This window comes from Ictalurus punctatus, chromosome 12, assembly GCF_001660625.3.
Source record: "Ictalurus punctatus breed USDA103 chromosome 12, Coco_2.0, whole genome shotgun sequence".
Classification (NCBI taxonomy): Eukaryota; Metazoa; Chordata; class Actinopteri; order Siluriformes; family Ictaluridae; genus Ictalurus; species Ictalurus punctatus.
The window spans coordinates 6,183,581-6,208,699 of record NC_030427.2 but is presented as its reverse complement, the minus strand read 5'-3'; the positions used below and the strand labels follow the sequence as shown (position 1 = coordinate 6,208,699).

At 39.7% G+C, this 25,119-nt stretch overlaps 1 protein-coding gene across 4 annotated transcripts in view; it reads left to right on the top strand.

Moving 5' to 3' along the window:
* The window catches only part of caskb (calcium/calmodulin-dependent serine protein kinase b), a 137,917-nt gene that overhangs the window by 44,019 nt on the left and 68,779 nt on the right, over positions 1–25,119 (top strand). For 2 of the 4 annotated variants that reach the window (XM_047158984.2, XM_017482099.3), the window contains 5 exons: positions 8,324–8,407; positions 8,749–8,848; positions 10,316–10,333; positions 10,856–10,977; positions 14,497–14,655. In XM_047158984.2, coding sequence (XP_047014940.1) covers positions 8,324–8,407; positions 8,749–8,848; positions 10,316–10,333; positions 10,856–10,977; positions 14,497–14,655 — 483 coding nt within the window. The remainder of the gene's footprint in view (positions 1–8,323; positions 8,408–8,748; positions 8,849–10,315; positions 10,334–10,855; positions 10,978–14,496; positions 14,656–25,119) is intronic. The other 2 variants (XM_017482101.3, XM_047158985.2) reach the window with 1 other exon arrangement.

Genomic DNA, 25,119 nt, shown 5'->3' with positions numbered 1-25,119 from the left:
AAAACTTGTTTGTTTAATAGACGTAATCAGCAACGCTTTCGAGCCACAGCTGCACAGGGACAGACCTAAACAATCAGACTCAGACAGAGCGAGAGAATAGCAGAGTCATGACATCACATGCAGCAGAAGAAACATACTCCAGGCATGGGCCATAACACTCCCCCACCTTTAAAAAAAAAAAAAAAAAAAAAAAAAAAAAGAACCTACCCTTTTACAAGAGATAGGTTCTGAGTGAAGCTTACAGTAAAAGCAATAAGAGAAATAATTATTCAATTAAATTTTATTTGTATAGTGCTTTTTACAATGGACATTGTCTCAAAGCAGCTTTACAGAAATATATAAGCACAGTATACAGATATTAAACACGGTATACAGATTTTAACAAACCCAGTAATACTTAAGAAAGTTAAATTAAAATTAAACAATTACCTAGCCCCAATAAAGGGCATTTGCCACAACATTGTCAGTTCTTTTTTTGTGGTGGATCTCAAGATTGTAATGTTGAGCCATTAAAGCACAGTGCATCAACGGGTGGTTGTATATTTCATCTAAAAAAAAACATGGATTCTGTTCTGTGTAGACCAGGGGTGGGCAATCTTACCCAGGTGTAGGTGCAGGTTTTCATTCCAACCAAGCAGAAGCCACACCTGAGTCTATTGAAAGCCAAGATCAACTGATTAAACAGGTGGAATCAAGTGTGGCTCCTGCTTGGTTGGAATGAAAACCTGCACCCACACCAGCCCTTTCCGGATAAGATTGGCCACCCCTGGTGTAGACGATGATGTTCGTAGAGCTGTGTCTGACATACACATCGAAGTGCTGCAAAGCAAGCAACATAGCTAGAGTCTCTTTTTCAGTAGTAGAATAATTCAGTTGGTAACGATTAAATTTAGCAGAACAACAAGACACTGGATGGGATAGGCCATCAGCACCATCCTGAAGCAGGACAGCTCCAACTCCGGTCATGCTGGCATCCACCTCAAGCTTAAACAGACAAACCAGATCAGCAGCAGACAACACCGGAGCACTGCAAAGGAGAGACTTTGCACACAGAAATGCATTTTGACATTCATCAGTCCAATTGAAAACAACTTTAGGACTGCACATTTTTGTTAAAGGAGCAACCACAATCGAGAAATTTTACAGAAGCATCTGTAATAGCCAGCCATCCCTAAAAATTGTCGCAAGTCTTGCCTTGTAGTGGGTACAGGGTACACAAGGATAGCGGTTACTTTTGCATCCACGGGACGTACTTGACCGTTCCCAACCTGTTTTCTAAGATACATGACGGAAGATTTTGCAAAGTCGTATTTCATCAAGTTTAACGTTAAGGATGCGGTTGCTAATCGACTAAAAACATTATGCAATGTGGAAATGTGGTCAGCCCACGTTGAAGAATAAATGACTCCGTCATATTAGTAGATGTTACAATTCGGAATGTCACCAAAACCATGGACATTAACCTTTGAAACCTAGCGGGTGCGTTTCGTAGCCCGAACGCCATCAGCATCTACTGAAGGAAGGAATCAGGAGACACGAATGCGGAAATCTCAGAGGCGCGTTCAGTCAGTGGCACCTGCCAATAGCTTTTTAAAAGGTCTAGTTTGGTAATGTACTGAGCAGTGCCAAGGTTATCGATACAATCCTCTATATGCGGCAATGGAAATGCAGCCGGTACGGTAACAGAATTCACTTTGCGAAAATCAATGCAGAAACTGAGTGACCTGTCAGCTTTAGGCACTAAAACTCATGGTGAACTCCAAGGGCTATTTCTCTTTTTAGCAAAGTCATTCTGGACTAGATATTCCACTTAATGCTTCATGATCTCTCTCTTACCTGCTGGACAGCGATACGCATGCTGCTTCATTGGGACTGCATTACCCACCTCACTGTCATGCTGGATGACAGAGGTACCAGACAGAACATCATTAAACAGATTAGGATAGCTTTCCATCAAGTTAGTCACATCCTGCCTCTAGTCACTAGCATGGTAAAACTGTTAAAACTTTAGAATTTTTTAAACGACCACCATTTAACATTTTCAATCCATCATCACCATCATCTTCAGCATCCAGGGTATGAGACAGTTTTCTCAGTACGGCATAGATATGGATTCACCATATTTACATGACTGTTATGACCTGGTCTAGGTTGGGCCGCACCATACAATAAAATAAAAAGAAAAGGGTTGGTGAGACCAAGATTGCGTTAGCTTTGTTGTTTTTCTCCAGACGGAGCACCTTTTATATACACAGTGGTTTCACTCTTCAGAAGCCGGCTAGGCCAAAATAATAAACAAAAATACCCTCTAACTTTACCAAAAAGAAAACTAACTAAACTACAAGAAAAGAAAACAAAAATACACCGTCTTCCCTCACTCCCTAGCTAACCCAAAACCAGGAGAAAAGAAGAATCAACACATATGGCGCCGACTTCCTACAAACCACTCTTAACTGTGCACTATTTACAGAGGTGACTATTAGTGTGTTAATTAACAAAATAATATATACACAAGAGTATTGCTTGAATCGTAATGGGGCAGAGCATAAACAAAGTCCAATAAGGCATAAGGTCATGCACAGGCGAAAAGCACCTCTCACTATACACAACGTAGTGGCAATGATCTGCCCTGGGATGGAGACTGACGAGGCTTAGGTACACTTCCGGAAACATACAGCCAACCGATCCTAGCGCACAAGGCCGGAGCAGGCGTGGACAAGACGTGATCATCCACTAGCAAGGCAGAACGTGACGCATGCTGTAGGCAGGGACTAGAGAAGGGGGAGGAGACGAAAGAAACCCATCCCACCACCGACATAGACACACAAATGGCACGTAGAGCAAACAGAAATACATTGGATAACGTAACACCCCCTCCCTTAAGAGTGAATGTCAGATTCACAACTGTCAGATAGTGAGTCAACCACAACATTGTTAGACCCTTTCTTATGTTGAATGGTTATGTTAAAACCTTTCACAATCAAGGACCACTGCATGAGCCGTTGGTTGCTGTTTGACATACGATGTAAAAACACTAGGGGGTTGTGGTCTGTAAAAACAGTAACAGGGTCAGGGCTAGAACCAATATAAACTTCAAAATGCTGGTTAAACTTGTGAGAAAAGAAGCTAACTGGGTGATCTATGCCCTGAGCATCTTCCTGAATCAAGACAGCACCGGCACCCGTACCACTGGCGTCTACTTCAAGTTTGAAGGGCTTCACAAAAGACGGAGCAGAAAGAACAGGTGCACTACACAACAACATCTTAACAGACTCCAAAGCAGCCTCACAGCTAGAAGACCACACAAAAGGAACAGAGTTACGGAGGAGATTTGTGAGAGGCAACACAACATCTGAAAAATTCTTACAAAAACTCCTATAGTACCCAGCCATCCCAAGAAAGCGTCAAAGTTCTCTTTTTGTCTTAGGCGCAGGAAAAGTGGCAGTGGACTTAACTTTAGCATCCAGTGGGCGAACAGTACCATATCCAACTTGTTTACTGAGGTAGGTAAACTCACATTTTGTGAGGTTAAGAGTAAGAGAAGCTGTCTGGAGACGAGCAAACACACGGGCTAACACACAAATATGACTGTGCAGAACCTATAGCTTTTGTCAGGCTTTGAAACTAGCAGGCAGGGCGAGCACCAGGGACTGCAGCTAGGCACAGCAAGACCATTCTCAAGCAAGTAGTTTGTTTCTTCTGGCATAATGGCACGTTTAGTGGGATTAACCCTATAAGCATTTTGTTTAACTGGAGCATTATTATTAACATCAATGTCATGTCTGAGGACAGTTGTATGAGAAGGGGTATCAGAAAAAAGTGATGGATATTTCTTTAAAAGACTTATTAAATCACCCTGGGCTGGCTGTGACAAGTGCGCAAGTTTAGACTGAATATTTGCCAACCATTCAGAGTTTGGTAACTGAGCACAGGGAAAACAAGCCCTACCTAAACTGACACCATCCACCTCAGGAGAATACTCAGATGGTGGCACGCTCATAGAGGCAGCAGCTACTGACGTGACAACAGGAACTGAAGAGCCAACATCCATGGTAGCTCAAGAGATATAAGGCTTGAGCATATTCACATGGCACACACGAGACTTTCGTTTCCGGTCAAGGGTTTTCACAGCATAGTCTGTATCACTCAACTTAGACTCAATAACATAAGGACCTGAGAACCTAGCCTGTAGAGCAGAGCCGGGAAATGGCAGTAAAACCAAAACCTTGTCACCCGCTTGGAATGCACGCACTACAGCCTTTTTATCAAAACGAGCCTGTTGACCTGCTTGAGTTTGAGTGAATGAAAACCAGTGAACTAAAGCACTTTACTAGCGGGTTAATTAATTCACCCAAACTCATCCTATAAGAGATTCATACAGATTCATACACAACATAAGTACAATATTACAACCTGCATCTGCACAAAATGACACGAATACACAACTATAAGCAAAGGTAGGTAGAGTAGCCAAAAATTTTACTCAAGTACAAGTAAAACTACTTATGAAAATAATTACTCAAGTAACAGTAAAAGTAATAATGTTAATAATTAATAGGGTAAGAGTAATAAAGTATCCAACGAGAAGATTACTTAGGTAGCAAGTTACTAGTTATTTGGATCTGATTAAAATGAAGGCAAAATCCTGAAGCTAAGACTACATGGAGAACTATAAGTCTGTTTGTGTATGTGGGTGTTGTACGTGATATAAACTAATTACTAAAACTACATATATTCATTAATATTTAACATTAACGGAGGAACCCCACCGAACGTAGCAAAGTAAAAGTACATTTCTGTGATTAAAAATGAACTTGAATAAGAGCAGCCTGTAAGTATGGCCAGTTAAACCTACTCTTAAAATTTAATTTTTTTCAAAATGTTACTCAGGTAAATGTAGCAAAGTAAATGCAGCGCATTACTACCCACCGCTGAGTATCCGTGATAGGATATGGATTACAGGATGTGTAAATCACGTTGTGAACATGCTCTTTCTGTAACGACATATTTGATAAGTGTAGCCACATGTTTAAATTAATACATAAAATGTTTGAATATTTGGTTTAATTTTGATTGATTCACACAGTACAGTACTATAACTATAGTATTTAAATTAGCATGGGTAAAGTGTGTGTGGTAGAATAACGCAGTGGTTATGTACTGTTGCAGAACACCAGCAACTGGGGTTCAACCCTCAACTCAGGTGGAGTTTAATTTTATTCAGGGCATTGATATGATCAAATCATGTTTGATGTACAAAAACAAATTATGTTAATGTAACTCAATTCAGTCACATGGAACCGATTTAAGTAAATTCGGTGAGCTTTTGAAGATGGAATTCATTCAGTGCTGCTTTGAGGAAAGACATTCATATTTACACATGCATACATGAATCGGCTTTCTACACTGGTAAGAAAAGGAATTAATTCAATTCTCACTGCTGAGCTGAAGCTCGAATCCCGGTTGTTGGCATTCTACACCCAGCACATACATGCTCACTTTACATAATTCAATCTTGTAGAACCTTATTTAAATTAGGATTAGCATGTTTTAATGCAAAACATAATTTTGTTTTATGTAAACCATACATAATATTTTTTCTTAAATCTAACCGACCACACATTCCATTTTTTCAGGCTCGACAATGTTTAATGTGCTCTGCTGCTTGTTGCAAAACAATTCTGAGAGAGGTTCACAGATCCGCTGACCAAGCACAAGCAGATATTGGGCTTCGGTACAAGAAACAGCAGCGTTTGGTTGGTATACAGTATACTGTATGTCCTGGCAGAATTACTGTATCTACTAGCAAGCAGTGTTTGTTCAAATGAAACATGACTGCCCCCTACTGGTCTTGTCTTTCCTGTGCCTGCAGCATGCGTGTGATACCGCATGAAATCGCAGGATCCCTTTTCCTTTGACGTGCATTTTCGTTGGCCACATCTGTGTGTCACATGTCTGTGTTGCGGTAGGTTTGTTATTACATTTCATATCTCGTGAGCACTAGTTGATGCTGTTCTGAAACTGTGCAGGTACTCTCAAGCCATGTTGGCTATGACATATACTAAGTTTGGTCTGAATGCGCTAAAGCATTATGGAGAAATACCCTTACATCCATTTCGGCATGTGCCCATCGAATTCATTTGCATGTTATTCGAGATCGGTTGACTATTCAACTTGAAATCGAAAACTTTTTGTTGGCATGTTCTGAAGGTGATCTGATTTTTCTGTGAAAACAGGACAAACAATCTAGGCAGAGTTCCAAATTCAAAATGGCAGAACAATTTTCATCTTTTCGATTTGGCACAAGCCAAGGAATTAGAGAAAAAAAAGCCCTTACAGTGCAAAACATATTAGCATAAACATAAATGCAAATTTGAGCTGTTGGTGGTGCCAGAGGTTTTGAGATAGCAACTCCAAAATTTTCTGTGTTTACATTTCAGACTGTTCCCTATTTCACTGCCAAATTTCATAACTTTCCTATGTATGGTTCTATGGGCTGCCTTAGACTCAAGAGCAATAGAAGAAGAAGAAGTGCTTGGCCCCTAAAAATAACAAGTATGCACAATTATAATAGTGATGCTTGTGTTGCATAGCAAGCACCACTAATATGTATGTGACAGTAGTACTGCTTTGCAACACAAGCACAACTAATAATAATAATAATAATAATAATAATAATAATAATAATAATAATTAAAGCTACAAGCAGCGTTTTTGGGGGCCAAACACCCTGACTCTGTGAGCTGCACATTCACAGACGTGCTACAATTGTTGCATAAACAATCACAGGACAGAATCATAACTTTAGGCAAAGGGATTCAAGAATGATTTTTAAGCATTTGCCAGTCCATTATGGGAGAACGGTTTTGCATATCAGAACAAAATTTGGTGAAGATTGGACAAAATTTGGAGGAGGAGTAACAAAAATGGCAGTTAGATGCATTTTTAGCATGTTATTGTAACGCTTGATCAGTAGATGGCACTGTCACGAAATTTATTGCGTAGCCTCAGGTCATGGTCCTGAAGACGCCTACAAAGTTGTTGCTGAGATACAGCCTCACTTCCTGGTTGGCAGCTTTGCTGTCAGATTCGGAGTATTGCATATTCTTTTGAATTAACTTTTGTGAGGCTTACTGAAGATGACATGCCAAATTTGGTAATGATTGGACACAATTTGTAGGAGGAGTAGCAAAAAAAACAGTTTTTGACAAAATCCAAGATGGTGAAAAAAACTTATTAGGTGGAAATTGACATCATAGGATGTGTTGAACTTGGCTCAACCCAGGGAATCCAGATATGCCAGGCTATTAAATTTTGGACACACGGTTCAAAAGTTACTATTAACATGCTTCCAAATTAGGCCCAAATTTGACCCGATGGTGGCGTTAGAGCATTGGTAGCACTTGTCCCAAATTTGGTCAGAATGTTCCTTACGCTCTCCCCAATCAGTGTGCCAAATTTCACCACTTTTTACCAGACAGGGCTGCCATAGACAACCTAGCCAGAAGAAGACGATGATCATGAGTGCTTGACCCCTAATAATAAAGAAAATAATAATAATAATAATAATAATAATAATAATAATAATAATTATTATTATTATTATTATTATTGTTGTTGTTGTTGTTGTTGTTGTTGTTGTTGTTGTTGTTGTTATTATTATTATTATTATTATTATTATTATTATTATTATTATTATTATTATTATTATTATTATTATAAGCTTAAACAGCAGAACTTTGTCAAGCTGACATAATAAAATAAAGGTCATATACCCCTTGTTAAATACAAAGTATAAATTTCAAACACAATCTAAAAGATGCAGGGGCAAGCTTTCTTTATTGTTTGAAAAAAGTGTAAATTGAAACAAAAATAAATAGACAAGATTCAAGAGGCTAGAAAAATAACAGTACAAACCAAGAATCTAACCGGAAGACCACAATTGCAGATAACTATTTATATAACCACAACACAACACAATACAATACAAATGCCAAGCCACTAAAGAGGAAAAACACGGAACTAATCAAGGGAAACACAAGACAGGTGTGCACATTATATCAGTGAAACAACCAAGGAAAACATTCAAACTATGAGGGAATTTACCGTCTGTCAATCTGGAGGTCAATTGTCCATGGTAGACGTGACATACACACAAAGCATGACCACCTCTTAAAAATGTTGAAATGATTGCAAACATAAATTACTTTGTATCTTACTAATAAAGGCATAATTTAAGATTTTTCGGTTTCATTTGTTGATTGTGGTTTTGCCTGTTTTGTCTAGGTTTTGAACAAGTTTTGTATTTCTTATTGTTATAAAGGAGAGGGATCGCTACGCTTACAAGATCCACCTGCCTGAGACTGTGGAACAGCTGAGGAAGTTCAATGCCAGGAGAAAGCTGAAGGTTCAACATTTATTGATTATTACCTCACATAGGGATACCGGTTTACATTTACAGTCAGTTAAAACCTAAAGCTTGGTGAGCAAGTTCTTGATTTTCAGTCTTTGTAAAGGTGAATAGATGCGGTTTGACGTGGCAGTGTTTGCCTGTTTTTTTTGTAGGGGAAATGTCAGACCCCAGGATACCCTGGGCTTCAGTTCATTTCAACTGATTTATTAGATTTATTACTTCATTTTAATGCCAGAGCACACTTTGCACACATTATTTTGCATAAACTGTGGACTCTTTAGGTGAAAAGACAGTAAAACTGTCAGGTCAACAATTTTTATTTCTTTTTTCGGTAGGGAGCAGTGCTGGCTGCTGTATCCAGCCATAAATTCAACTCTTTCTATGGTGACCCCCCAGAGGAACTTCATGATTTCACAGAGGACCCCACCTCCTCAGGTAGGACCCTACTGCCTGCCCACCTCTGTTACCCTAACACCAGATTTTCACCTTTGATTTCATCATGCATCATTAGCATTATATTATTGTTGTTGTTTTTTTGGTCTTTTAGTGTGTTTTATCCACATATAAGCAGTTTAGTGAGTCACAAAACAATTAATATAGCCTGATGTGGGAAAACCCCATAAATTAAATAAAAATTAAACATTTTAATCTCTGAACATTATAATGTAGTCATCATCTGTGACTTCAGTATTCACTTTTCAAAATTTAGGAAACTGAAAACCACTTATTCCCGTATAAATTTGCCTACAATGAATAATTTTTTTTTAGTAAGCAGTGACAAAAGCCATGTGGTGAGGAACAAGCGTGCCACATAGCTTCCACTTACCTGTCTCAAAAGCCAACTTTTAGATCCTGCTGTTGTGTTGAGAGAAAACAGAAACACAGGAGGAGTTGGACAGGTGCTTCTCCTGGACTATTCCTGAGCTGATACTGGCATTTAGTAATGAAGCTCAAACCTGCGTTGAGAGTTTGTAACTGTATATAAAAAATGGTTGCATTGTTCCCTGGGAAAACCTTTTTAATAAAAACAGTAAGAATTCAAATCATATTTAAGAAGATTGGCAAGAAAAACTGAGATGATTTGGATGCATTCATTTGTGTTGCTGAAATTAATGATGCATATCATAATTAACCAATCAAACCATTTAAATTAAAAAAATAACTAGTCCATTAAATGCTCATGAAATAACGTAATGCTGAAAAGGTCCTGTATCCAAACTTCACCTATGTATGTATTGTTCTGCTGTGGTTCTTTTTAAGTCACACAAGATGCTGAATTTGGAATAATCACAATTTTTTTTTCTCTTTGTTGAGAATATTTTTCTTTTTGTTTCATATGTTTAATTACTATTAAGCAGTTAAGCAGCTCATGTGGCTCACATCCTGTGTAGGATTCAGGATGTTTGTCAGCATTAAATATTTCCATTTGCTGATTATGTTTGATATATATACCGTGCGCCTCCTAGTACACGGCACGGAGTACATATATCAAACATAATCAGCGCTAAGTGCTGACAGCTGAAAACGCTGAAGACACACCCTCGAACAACAACCAATGACAGAACAGGGAGGAGACAGAACAGAAACAAACAAACGCACATGTCCACAGTAAACAATATCACAGTTGTCAACATTCGGAGAGTGGGCGCTCGCTGAGCACTCGCACACCATGCTCATGCACAAGCGCACCCTCCGGCTCTCCAAGCGCGCTGCCTGAAGGGGAGACCGTGACACAGTATTAGAGGCTTCTGGCATTATAGTTTTTTTGTCTCTCTTTCTTGGGTGTTCTCTCTCTGGTCACTCTCTCATTTCTATTTTTTTTAACTGGTGTGTGTGTCTGGTGTGTGTTTCTCTCTCCTCTTATTTACAAACTCATTTCTTCTAATGCTACCCTCCCTGTAGGATTGCTTGCTGCTGAAAGTAGGTATTGCATGGATTCTGACATCATCACTGCCCCAATCTTATTTGTGTTGCTCTGTCACTGTAATATAGCTTTTCACCTAAATGCTTATCCCTACTATTATTCCATCTGAGCCTCTCTCTAGGCTGAGACCCTTTATACTGCATGTGTGATTAACAATGACTTTGTAATGTCATTATTAATGAATGGTCTTCCAGTTCTCACTTTGATTGTAGTTTTAAAATCTGAATGTTTCATGTGTTTTGAGCCTATTTCATTTTCATGCTAATATAGTGTTCACAGTCTGAAGACTCCATTCTACATACATGGGCCTGCATGTGGGTTCTTTAAAAACAAAAAATACTGAATGCCTCTATTTGCGTTTTGTTTGTCCTGTCATGTATGTGATTTTTGTATTGATGCTGCCACTTTGAAGTTTAAGCTGTCACTGTCCATTTTGGCATGCATATGTCTGTGTGTGTGTGTGTGTGTGTGTGTGTGTGTGTGTGTGTATGTGTGTGTGTGTGTGTGTGTATTTGTAGGGGCAGTTTCTCAGGTTCTGGATAGTCTAGAAGAGATCCATGCACTGACTGACTGCAGCGAGAAAGATCTGGATTTCCTACACAGCGTTTTTCAGGACCAACATTTACACACACTGTTGGATGTAAGGACCTTACATATACACATTGCACATCTTTTTTTCCCATTGTGCACTCTCTGATGCTTCTGATATTACTGTGCATGAAATCCATTCAGGATATCCTGTTCTATTCTGATCACTTGTTTGGCTTTTTTGCAGAAAATAAACTGCAGTATGACAACTTTACATTTATTAATTTTTCTGACACTTTTATCCAAAGTGATTTACAATATTGAGAAAGCATACATATAATTGAAGCAGTTAAGACTTGAAGGTCATAATCAAGAACACAATAGCAGCGCTCTGCCAGTCGCAACCTTCTGATCAATCTGAGAGCCTTAACCATAGAACCACCACTGGAATATAGCTGTGATGTGCGGCAAAAGGTTGTTGAGCTGCACAAAATGGGAAGTGTCTATAAGAAAATATCAAAAGCATTGAAAATGCTCATTTCCACCATCAGGACAATAATTATGAAGTTCCAGTCAACTGGAAATGTTATGAACCTGGAATTGGACGTGTGTTTATATCGTCTTAACGCATTGTGGAGAGGACGGTTCGAGTGGCCAAAAAATCTCCAAGGATCACAGCTGGAGAATTGCAGAAGTTAGTTGCGTCTTGGGGTCAGAAAGTCTCCAAAACTACAATCTGAAGTCACCTACATCACCACAAGCTGTTTGGAAGGGTTTCAAGAAATAAGCTTCTGCTCTCATCCAAAAACAAACTCGAGTGTCTTCAGTTTCCCAGAGACTACTGGAACTTCAAATGGGATCGGGTTCTACGGTCAGATGAAACCAAAACAGAGCTTTTTGGCCCAAAATGAACCACACCAAGTATTTGTCAAGATTCTAGGAAATTCTGGATTCAGTCCTCAAGGTAACACTAGCAGGAATGGCAGAAAAGAAAGTGGACACTATCAACCATCACTAACAACTTAGCAAGAGTACAGTTTGTGGTGGAGATGAACTGGGTAAATAAAGTCAGTCAAAAGAAGAAAACAAACAGAAGAGTAAATGAAATCCAATTTCTGAGGAAGGAGATTTAAGACCCTGAACAGGCGGTTTAAAATAGCTGAAGCTGAGGAGAAAGAAAGAATCGGGAAGCAAACCACCAGCCAGCATGAGCAGCTCATTAGAGTGAGGAGAGCAGATGCAAAAAGGTGGAGATGGGATGGGCCCAATTCATCAAAGAAAAGGAGACCTTCAGCAGACCAAAGGAGTATCCATTTCAATCAAAACCAAGAACTTGGCTTAGCAGGTAAACAACCAACAGGCCTCAATTCCAATATGCCATTCTGGAAGGAGATGTAAGAAGTGGTAAATTTCTCAATATTAGCCTCTGCCCCAGGTTCCAGCATTATGGATGCGCCATACTGGATATTTTGGACGAAAGGTATCATGCCATCAAGCTGGAGAAGAGCAGATGGTTGAAAATAAGCCAGAGGACCAAGAATGGCCTCAGGAGTCCAATAGTCAGCAATTAGGGGATTCATTGATGATTTTACCATTACCACTCCAACCCATGTTCAGGCAAGGTGGGTCCTGAAGCAGCTAAATCAAATAGCCCCTTTGGCCAGAATAATCTTTATGCCCATAAAATAAAGGAATCTGGTGATCAGAAAGGAGAAAGTGACCAACAGGTTCAAGCTGCTGGTTCAGGGGGGAGTAATTCCATCAATCAAGGAAAATCCCATTAAGTATCTGGGTAAATGTGATGAAACCCTCTCAAATAAGGTCAACATCCTAGCAAATAAACCTCAGTCAACATCCTAGGAAAAGGTTTTTTTTTTTTTTAAAGGTTAATTATTAACTGCCCTTTATACTATTATTCAAGTTAAGAAACCTTTTATTTTAATGTATTGAATATGTATTTGTTTGCCCGTTGTTGTTTTTCTTTTCTTTTTTTTTCTTTCTTTTTTTTTCTTCTTTTTTGAGTGCTTTTGGCATAATTCAATCCAGAATGTGCAGGTAGATCTGATGGCCATAGCCAAATTCACACTGTTTAGGTTTTAGGAAAGTGTTTAATAGTTCAAACAGAACCTGCTGACTTGTTTTAAATTTTTGTTGTCTTTTCCTGCAATGCCTTGTGCCAAAGAGCAAGTATGGAAGTATAATAATGCCAAATGTTCTCAAGGACAAATGGCTTGTTGAATTACATAAATTGAATAAAAACATAATGCAATAACAATACTTGAATTTTTCTGCACAGCAATCTGGCACAAATTGAAAAAAACCCACAACAATATCAATGCTTGAATTAGTTTCCTCTGCAATTCATTGGGTTTGTATTTTTTGAATGAAAACAAAATTCCAGCATTCAAAATTCAATGCACACATATTCACCTTCCTAAAATACAGTTCCAAAATATTCAGTTGTTAAAATCCCATCTTCATTATTCGTCAGGTAATATTTCAACACATTCTCTTTCACCCTCACAAATTCAGGCTGCAAAAATTCAGGTCTTAAGATTCAAGTCTTCACATCCGGGTCTCACAGGAAGAGCAATGGATTGTTGATACTACTGTAACATGTTGCTCTGGGCCGCCCCATAGTGGTGGGATTGTGCTGACATGCCACAAGAGAAGATGAACCTAGCGGACTGGCATAAAGTTGGCTTGACGTTGGACGTTCAGTATTCGCAGATAGGCACAAATTAAGGGACCATCTCTAAAGTTACATATTGGTATACATGTTTGTAGCTTCAGTAGCATTTGAAGGGAATGACTTGGTCATAAAACCAACTGTAAAGTGTTCATCTAGGTGTCAGCTATAACACACACCTTTTACATTTTTGATATTTAATTAAATAAACTGTCAAATCATATCTAAACAGTGTGATGTTTTATACCGTATGGACATATACACAAAATATACCATAGATTAAAGCTCAATAGCATTTGAAGAGAATGACTTAGTCACAAACCCAACTGGAAAGTGTTCCTGTAGGTGTTGGGTATGATGAACACCTTTTAGATTTTTGATAAAAGGTGTGTGTTATAGCTGACACCTAGATGAACACTTTACAGTGTTATGTTTTTATTCAATTTATGTAATTCAACATGCCATTTTTCCTTGAGTACATTTGGCATTATTATACTTCTATAAACAAGCATAACATTGTTATTCAGAGTGTGACCTCAACTGTGCTTCCACAGACAACAGGATATATGATTGAACCGACACTTTGCTGCGTTTGAACAGAAAAATGTTATGCGGTTTAAAGTAACATACACACAGTGAAACAATTGGCTGTAGATTGCATCCTGTCTTTGTGCTCTTTGCAGGATTGAGTGTTGACTTTGCAGTTTTTAAATGGCTATTTTTCACAGTAATGCAGAACACAAACACAGACAAAATTTGTATAATAAATTAGGGTACCTAAAACTTTTGCAGAATATTTAATTATATACAAAAAAAAATCCTGGATTTCTTAAAATGAAAAATCTGACAAAAAACTTAATTGAAATTTGTACAAAAAGAGTAATAAGTAATCCTAGATTAATAGTATTTTAGTGTTAAGATAATATAATTTGTCTGTTGCAGCTTTATGACAAGATCAACACAAGGTCTTCACCACAGATCAGAAATCCACCCAGCGATGCTGTTCAGAGAGCCAAAGAGGTGTTGGAGACAATCTCCTGTTACCCAGAGAACATGGAGGCTAAAGAGTTGAGGCGGATTCTCACACAGCCTCACTTTATGGTGAGTTACAGGGAAAAAAGGTAACTGCAGAAGCCAGCTACAGTGGATATAAAAAGTCTACACACCCCTGTTAAAATGGCAGGTTTTTGTGGTGAAAAAAATTAAACCAAGATAAATCATGACAGAACTTTTTCCACTTCAATGTGAAATTACAACATATAAAAATTAAGTGAAAAACAATCAGAAACATTTTAGGGAAAAATAGAAAAGGTACAATAACCAGGCTGCATAAGTGTCCATACCCGTTTTATAATTGGGGATTTATCTGGGTTCACAATGAACTGCATTCAATCACGTTCATGATTAATGAATAATCACATTCAATCTCATGTTCAAAAATAATTATCATTGTCACGAATGCGGAGGCGAATGCGTGTGCAGATTCAAAGTTTAATAAGAGTAAAAGCAAAACACAAATGACACTAAGCATACGTGAACAGGGAAACAAAAATAAACCAAGACTTGGGAGAAGAGAGAGCATAACAACATTACAACAGTGGACAGAACAAAGCCAGACGCCCAGTGCTGTACAAACTGAGACTTACATACACACAGGTGCTCGTTAACAGAATGAGAGTCAGGTGCGGGTGGTCATGTTACCATGATGTAGAGGTGTAATGGCTGCTGGGAATTGAAGTCCCGAATTCCCTCCGGAGATTCATAACATTCTGACAGCTGTCATCAATTAAATTATTCTGATTAAGTCCAAATAAAGACCAGCTTTTTCTGTAGGATTTTCTTGACACCTTAGTTTCATCTTACTGTTGACACAGAGTTTACAAAGCATGTACAGCATCTCACTGTCGAAAGGAATTGATAAGGAGAGATGTTTAAAAGATTTTCCAAAATATTAGATGTACCATTGAACACCATGAAGGCTATCATCAACAAGTAGAGAAAATGGAGCAGCAAAGTGACATTACTAAGTATAAGACGTCCCTCCAAAATTTAAAAAAGAACAAGACAAAATCTTATCGGGGAGGCTTCCAAGAGACTTACGGGCATTAAAGTGCACCTATTATGGTTTTGAAACGTGCCTAATTTTGTTTTAAATGTCTCATACTATAGACCTATATGCATCCAAGGTCAAAAAACACTTTAATTTGCCCATAATTTAAATTGCAGCATTACTTCTCCCCAAGTGTAATTCAAGGATCCATTCTAAAGGATTGATTCTGAACTCCTTTCAGAGAGCCTTCTCTGCTCTGATTGGTCAGATATCCTAGTCTGTTGTGATTGGGCTTACAGTGTGTGTCGAAAAGGAAATGCCCACTACCATATCAGAGTTTCAGCTGCATCTGAAAAAATGTCTGTTAGCAGAGGCTAACAGCTAACAGCTGTGCACTGGCTGTACACATATACAACAATATTAATTTGAGCCCGAGTCCGATAGTGATAATCGTATACAAGCTGTTCGCGAGCAGCCATTGAAGACCAGAGGTGATTTTGTTACCAAATTATGTAGGTTAGTATAGGAAGTAAGTCTGGAGTTACTAACGACTTGTTTCAGGTGTTCAGAATCGGTTCTTTCTTTTGGTAGTCAATAACTCCATTTGCCGTGCACTTTGCAGACTTTTTACATTCACACAGCTTTTTTCACACAGCTCACACTTTTTACATACACACAGCTATATTACATACTACATGAAATGTAATATCTCAAAAAACAAAAACAAAGAAGGTGCACTTTAAAGGAGTGGTTGGAATATCTGACAAATATTGATTACTCTGCATGTGACGGCAATCTCTCATATTCTTCACATGTCTGTGCTATGGGGTAGGGTGGCTAGACGGAAGCCCTTTATCACAAAATAATCTAAGCCCAACTAAATCAAACCATGTGGCAAATGTGTTACAGTCTGATGAGACCAATTCCAAAAAGTATAATAATTCCCTAATTCCAAAAGGTATGCTTGGTGCAAAAAAAAAGCAAATCAACAGAAGATACCCATGTTGAAGCATGGTGGTGGTAGCATTATGCTTTAGGGCTTCTTTTCTTCAGCCAGAAATGGCCTGGTGGAGGGAATCATGAATAGCTACAAATACCTGACAATTTTAGTGCAAAACATTCAGGTGTTTGCTGGTAAGCTGACGATGAAAATGAATTTCACCTTTCAGCATGACAATGACTCAAAGCATACATCCAACTGAACAAAGGAATAGCTTGACCAAAAGAAGATCTATGTTTTTGAATGGCCTAGCCAGAGCCCACACCTAAATCCAACTGAAAATCTGTGGGGTGACCTGAAGCGAGCTGTGCACAGGATATGCCCTCACAATTTGACGGATTTAGAATGTTTTTGCAAGAAAGAGAGGAAATTTATAGCCAAGTCAAGATGTGCCACGCTGATAGACTTCTACCCAAAAAGAGTGAGTGGTGTAATAAAATCAAATGATACTTCAACAAAGTATTAGGTTAGGGGTGTGCACACTTATGCAGCTAAGTTTGTTTTTTATTTTTCCCTAAAATGTTTCTGATGTATTTCACTTAATTTTTCTATGTTGTAATTTCACATTGTGGGTGGAAAAAGTTCTGACATGATTTATCTTGGTTTCAAATTTGTCAATCACATGAAAACCTGCCATTTTAACAGGGGTATGTAGACTTTTTACATCCATTGTACATGTGCAGCTCATGCATTCCATAGGATAATATTTATTCATATGGATATGCTTTGTGGCATATAAAGCTTGCATGTGGGAGCGCAGTAATTCAGCAGCAATCTGCTAAGCCACCTTATTAGGGCAGTGGTGTTACCATGGCAATGTAGCACATTTAGAGAGAGAGTGGGATGTGATGAGAGGGAGGGATAACTCTGTTTTCAAAGATATGTGAAGGGATAGCAGGTGGAACTAAAAGAGGCAAGGTTGAGATATTATAACTTAGACAGGATTAGATTGAGTGTTTAGAATCAATATATGTTCATACACCGATCAGCCATAACACTAAAATTTTGCCTATTATGGTGTAGGTCCCCCTTGTGCTGCTAAAACAGCTCTGTCAAAGTAACATGTACATGAAATCCAGGTCCCAAAGTTTCCCAGCAGAACATTGCCCAGGGCATCACATTGCCTCTGCTGGCTTGCCTTAGTGCATCCTGATGCCATCTCTTCCCCAGAAAAGCGATGCACTGCGTGTGCCATCCACCCAGCCATCCACATGATATTAAAAACAAATGTGATTCAACAGACCAGGCCACTATCTTCCATTGTTTCATGGTCCAGTTCTGATGCTCTCACGTGCCCATTGTAGGTGCTTTCAGTGGTGGAAAGTGGTCAGCATGGGCACTCTGACTGGCTGTAAACTATTGGTAATGTAGCAGTAATAGGGATATCTGTAGCAGCAAATTGTTTACTGTTCCTGTAATGTATTTCCACCATTCAGGCAGAAAGGAGGAAGTCGTAGACAGGCTTGAACCAACTCAAAGCGTTTCTTTATTTTCTCTTTTCCGCTTTTCAGTGTTTTTACACAAATATCCTGTAGACCGCCATGAACTTGAATGGCTGAAGTGCCAGATACCAACGAGTGATCCATGAGTTGGCATCTTTCATGCAGTGGAGCCACTGGAGCGGGGCGTGGTCCGAACAGAGGGTGAAGGCCCATCCCAGCAGATAGTATTGGAGGGTGAGGACCACCCATTTAATGGCTAGACACTCCTTCCCTATTGTGCTGTATTTAATCTCTCACACAGAGAGCTTGCAGCTGATGTACAGCACGGGGCGCTGCTCCCCCTCCACCACCTGGGATAAAACGGCCCCAACCCCCTGTGCAATGTGTCTGTCTGTATAATAAAAGGGAGAGAGAAGTCAGGAGGATGTAAGAGTGGTCTGCCATAGCTTTTACCTGAGTGAATGCCTGCTGACACAGCTCCATCCACTGGACTGGATCTGCTGCTCTCTTTTTAGTCAGATCAGTCAACAGGCTGGTGACGTCTGAATAATTAGGTGCGGACCAACAGTAATAGCCAGCCAGCCACAGAAACTGTTTCACCTTCTTTTTAAGCCTTGGGGCGACCGCAGTCACTGCTGTCTTATCAATTTGAGGACACACCTGCCCATGGCCCAAGTGGAAGCTCAGATACCATACTTCCACCCATCCAATCGCACACTTCTTTTGGTTCACTGTGAACCCTGCCTGCCTCAACAATCTCAGAACAGCTCTCAGATGCTGCATGTGCCTCTGTCAATCATTGCTGTAGGTAATAATGTCTTGTAAGTAGGCAGCGGTATACATGAGGCGCTGGAATGTTGCAGGGGCCCTGAACAACCCAAAAGGAAGGGTCATGAATAGGTGTAACCCAAATGAAGTGGAAAGGGCAGTTTTTTCACGAGATATTAGAGTCAAGGGGATCTGCCAATATCCAGTGTTGAATAAAAGTGAGCCACACCTAACCGATCGAGCAGTTTGTCACTACGATGCATCATGAAAAAATGGCCTTTTCCACAACGTTTGGGTTGCATCAATTCACGTCCCTTCCTTTTGGGTATGTCTCGCATCGGGTATGTGTCTAATTTAGACACCACGTTGACTTTTCTTATGTCCACACAAAACAGGATCGTCCTTGGGACCTAAACCACTAGACTGCTCCAGTTACTGTGGGACTCCTCGATTACCCCTATGTCGAGCATAGCCTTCCAGGACTACTGTGGTCTGTCCCGGACTACATTTTTTTTGTGTCCGAGCAGCCGATAGGGGCGGCTGTGTACCACCACCCCAGGGTTGTCTCAATGTGGTGTTGTATGAGATTAATGATAGGCGAGAACACGTCGGAAATTTCCCCCTGCAATGAAGTAACGTCCGTGAATTGGGATATAGAGAGGTGGTCTCCATAAGAGTGGATTGAACTCCCCTCGAAAACACGTTGGAATATGTCAGGGAGCCAGACCAACAGTCCCACCTCCATGACGTGGCATTGGTCCTGGAAATGCCCAGGCTCACTGCAGCGCCAGCACACTGGCTCAGGCATTACCTGGATTCACCAGCCTCGGGGAGAGAGGAGACAGACACATAGGGACGGGGAGTTAAAGCAAGGGTTCAGGCATGGGTTTTGGGGAAATTGGCCACCATCTCACAGGGACGTGGGAAGGAGGAGGAGAGACACGAGGGCGATAGAGAGAGAGAGAGGAAGAAGGAAGGGGCACGCCTGCCCTCACACACACACACACGGGTCTGTACTGGTGGCACTCTGTCTCTCGCGGCGTGTGTCTCTCTTCCTATTATCCTCACCTCATCTCACTGCAACACAGAACATCCATTAAGAGAATTCCCCACAGGCGTGCACTCCTTACCACTCACCTTCTACGGCTCCACTATCCATTCACAAACCGGCGCTTCTGCACGCCCCCCCTCCACAATTCCATAAAGTGTCTGATGCAGCTTTGTAAAGTGTGGTCTGCAGTGGTATTGAGTCATACTGGGTTAGGTGTTTGACTAGCCCAGGTAAGCATTGGGAGGCAGCAGGTTGTTGAATATCTGACTCAGGGAAGAAAATGTTGCGGTGGGTGTCTGTGGTGGTGGCATGGATGCTTCTGTACCTTCTGCCAGATGGCAGGAGGGTGAAGTAGCAGGCTCAGTTTTGTTATCAGTTGTTGTGGGATGATTGTGTTGAATGCTGCACTGAAAATTATGAACAGCATTGTTAGTTCTTATAATCTATGTTGTCCAGATGGGTCAGAGAGGTGGATGATGGCAGATATAGCATCCTCTGTTGAGTAGTTGGGACAGTAGGTGTACTGGAATTGGTCTAGTGTGATGGCAAGACTGCTCTTTGTGTTTCATGACTAGCTGCTCACAGCACTGCATGATGATAGTTGTGAATACAACGGGCTGGTAGTCATTCAGGCCGGACACAGATGATTTCTTCAGCACATAAATGCTGGTTGACATCTTGAATCACACAGTCATGACTGCTTGGCTCAGAGAAATGTTGAAGATGTTTATGAGGACATTTGGAAGCTGATCAGCACATTCCCTGTGTACCCGGCCAGATATGTTGTCAGGACCATCAACTTTCCATGGGTTTACTCTGGACAGAGTCTTCCTGACGTCTGCTGCAAACAAAGTCAAACAAAGTACTTGGTCTGTGTGAGCTGGGGTGGTTTCCCTGCAGGCATTTTGTTCTGTGCTTTGAACCATGTGTAGAAATTGTTCAGTGCATCTGGGAGTAGCCATCACCAAATTCAAATTTTACTTGCAACCATACACAGTACAATGTGTAGTGAAATGCTTTTTTATATTCCGAGACATACAATAGAATTTACAGAAAAAAAGTTTTGAAAAAGTATATCAAAAGTATAAACAATATAAGGTAGGATATAAAGATGGGTGGCAGAAACAGTCTGATTATAATTGTGTATATCTCATACAAAATAATTTTATATCTTCAAACAAAATACAACATAAAACAAAGGCAACCTGAATGTCCACACAATAAAGTGTTTTTTTTTTTTTTTTTTTTTCTTTTTATTGAAGCAAAAAATGTTATCCAGCATCTATCACCCACGTGAAAAACGAAGTGCCCCCTTAAACTTAAAATCTGGTTGTGTTTCCTTTAGCAACAATAATGGCAATCAAACGCTTCCAATAACTGGAGATCAGTCTTTCACTTACTTCTAGGACTAGGATTTACTCCTATGCTGTGGATCATTGTCTTGCTGCATAATCCAGTTGCGTTTGAATTTCAACTTATTTTCACTGACATCCAGTGTTGGGGAGTAGCTAACTAAAAGTGCCAACGCTATTAACTTAACTACATTTTTCAGTAACATAACAGTAAAATAAATGGTCTGCACTTATATAGTGCTTTTTTTCCAAAGTGCTTTACATTGTGTCTCATTCACCCATTCACACAACAATGGTAGCAGAGCTGCCATGCAAGGCGCTAACTTGCCATCAGGAGAAACTGGGGGTTCAGTGTCTTGCCCAAGGGCACTTCGGCATGTGGAGTCATGTGGGCCGGGAATCGAACCACCAACCCTACGATTAGTGGACAACCCGCTCTACCACCTGAGCCACTGCCGCCCCAGTAGCTCTGCTATTTAAAAAATAGTGCAGCTTTTCCAGTAACGAGTTACTTTTTCAAATGAGCAGCGATGTATTGCGACCAGTTGTTACTTTTCTTTGTCCAGTTAAAACGGTGCTCTTCATTGCTTATCTGCGGTGCCCTCTTCCTTCACAGGAATTAGGAGCCCCATTGTAGCTCACAAGGACAGGAAGAGGCCATCTGATGACACGTAAAGCAACCAATCACAGTTAGTTACGTGATGTATGGGATGGGTAAATGATAAACCATAATAAATTAACACTGGAGTTTATTCTCTGATACAGAAAATATTACTGGTGCTTTGTTGTTAATAGGCAAAACAACACAATGTTTACATTTACTTACAAATAAAATTATTCAAGTTTAAATAAGTTTCAGTGCATGCCAAATGGGTTTATTTTATGTTCTGAATACAAAAGTTTGACTGTATTCCTCAACATCTTGTTTAAGAGAGCAACAAAAAAAAATTCCTATCTTAACTTATGTATTATTTATTATTATGTCCATGATTCATTAATTAAACAGTGGTGACAAAACATGATGATGATAATTTATCGGTGTACAGTGAGGGGAAAAAAGTATTTGATCCCCTGCTAATTTTGTACGTTTGCCCACTGACAAAGAAATGATCAGTCTATAATTTTAATGGTAGATTTATTTGAACAGTGAGAGACAGAATAACAGTTAAACATGGCAAAGTATGAGGTGTAGTATATTCTAGAGAAGATACAATCTTTTTGGGAGGAACTTCAAGGTGTGATTTTTTTTATTTGTTTATTTTCTTTTTTTTTTCAATTGCTCTGACTTTTCAACATTATTATTTCTCAGATGTTATTTTGACTTACTAAGTCACTATATTGACTTGGTAAGCCAAAATAACATTTTCGTAATTCATAATAATGACAAAGCAATGGATTTTTCTAACACTGTCATACTAAGTCAACTACTAACTACTTAGTAACTCACAATAATGAGACACTAAGCCAAAATAACTACATAGTAAGTCACGAATAATGACATAGCAATACAAAAAAATCACACTGACTATCTAAGTCAAACTACTGACATAGTAAGTCAAAATAATAATAGCAATAGATTTTCTTTACACTGACTTGGTCAGAATAACTACTTCGTAAGTAGAAACAACGAGATACTAAGTCATTATTTTGACGTCTATGTCTTGTCATTTTGACTTACTTAGTGGTGTGGAAAAATGTTGTCATTATTTTGACTTTGTACAGTGCATCCGGAAAGTATTCACAGCGCTTCACTTTTCCCACATTTTGTTATGTTACAGCCTTATTCCAAAATGGATTAAATTCATTATTTTCCTCAAAATTCTACAAACATTACCCCACAATGACAATGTGAAATAAGTTTCTTTGAAATATTTGCAAATTTATTAAAAATAAAAAACAAAAAAAAGCAGATGTACATAAGTATTCACAGCCTTTGCTCAATACTTTGTTGAAGCAGCTTTGGCACCAATTACAGCCCCAAGTCTTTTTGAGTATGATGCTACAAGCTTGGCACACCTAATTTTTGGGCAGTTTCTCCCATTCTTCTTTGCAGGACCTCTCAAGCTCCATCAGATTGGATGGGGAGCATCGGTGCACTGCCATTTTCAGATCTCTCCAGAGATGTTCAATCGGGTTCAAGTCTGGGCTCTGGCTGGGCCTCTCAAGGACATTCACAGAGTTGTCTTGTAGCCACTCCTTTGTTATCTCGGCTGTGTGCTTAGGGTCATTGTCCTGTTGGAAGATGAACCTTCGCCCCAGTCTGAGGTCCAGAGCGCTCTGGAGCAGGTTTTCATCAAGGATGTCTCTGTACATTGCTGCATTCGATCCTGACTAGTCTCCCAGTTCCTGCCACTGAAAAACATCCCCACAGCATGATGCTGCCACTACCATGCTTCACTGCAGGGATGGTATTGGCCAGGTGATGACTGGTGCCTGTTTTCCTCCAGACATGGCGCTTGACGTTCAGGCCAAAGAGTTCAATCTTTGTTTCATCAGACCAGAGAATTTTGTTTCATCATGGTCTGAGAGTCCTTCAGGTGCCTTTTGGCAAACTCCAGACGGGCTGTCATGTGCCTATTACTAAGGAGTGTCTTCTGTCTGGCCACTCTACCATACAGGCCTGATTGGTGGAGTGGTGCAGAGATGGTTGTTCTTCTGGAAGGTTCTCCTCTCTCCACAGAGATATGCCGGAGCTCTGTCAGAGTAACCATTGGGTTTTTGGTCACCTCCCTGACTAAGGCCCTTCTCCCCCAGGTGGCCAGTTCTAGGAAGAGTCCTGGTGGTTCCAAACTTCTTCCACTTACGGATGATGGAGGCCACTCTGCTCATTGGGACCTTCAGTGCTGCAGAAATGTTTCTGTACCCTTCCCCAGATTTGTGCCTCGATACAATCCTGTCTCGGAGGTCTACAGACAATTCCTTGGACTTCATGGCTTGGTTTGTGCTCTGACATGCATTGTTAACTGTGGGACCTTATATAGACAGGTGTGTGCCTTTCCAAATCATGTCCAGTCAACTGAATTTACCACAGGTGGACTCCAATCAAGTTGTAGAAACATCTCAAGGATGATCAGTGGAAACAGGATGCACCTGAGCTCAATTTTGAGTGTCCTGGCAAAGGCTGTGAATACTTATGTCCATGTGCTTTTTTTGTTTTTTATTTTTAATAAATTTGCAAAGATTTAAAACAAACTTCTTTCATGTTGTCATTATGGGGTATTGTTTGTAAAATTTTGAGGAAAATAATGAATTTAATCCATTTTGGAATAAGGCTGTAACATAACAAAATGTGGGAAAAGTGAAGCGCTGTGAATACTTTCCGGATGCACTGTATGTAAAGAATAACATTAGAATGAACAGAGGATAGTACTCTTAACTGTTAGGCTACATAACCATTCAGAATATTGGATTTTACTTTAGATTTGCCCTTTTTATAGGCAAGATTTGAGTGTCATTTGGAAAATTTGCAGTTACGAAGAGAAAAATTGGCAGCAGAAAAAAGAAATCAGAATAGGAAATACTTTCAAAACTCTCACCCACTCCTACAATTATCTGTTGTTTGCACCTGCCTAGTATATTTTTGACTTTTAATTTTTTATACAGTAGGTAGGCTACTAAATATGAGTGGATTAACGTAGTAAAGGAGTCAAGCAGTGCTGCATGAGCACCAGATGGGTGCTCGCGTCAATTGACTTGACCTTTGTTTTGTCCCGTGAACTACATATGTGACATTCATTCATTTATTCATCAACTTATCTTCAGCAAGTGCCTCATCCTGGTCAGTGTGATGGTGGATCCGAAATCTATCCTTGTAAGCACCCGGAGGAAACCCACATGACATGGAGAGAACGTGTGAATCTCCACAGCGACAGTAACAAAAGTCGATGCCTATAAACTATTTG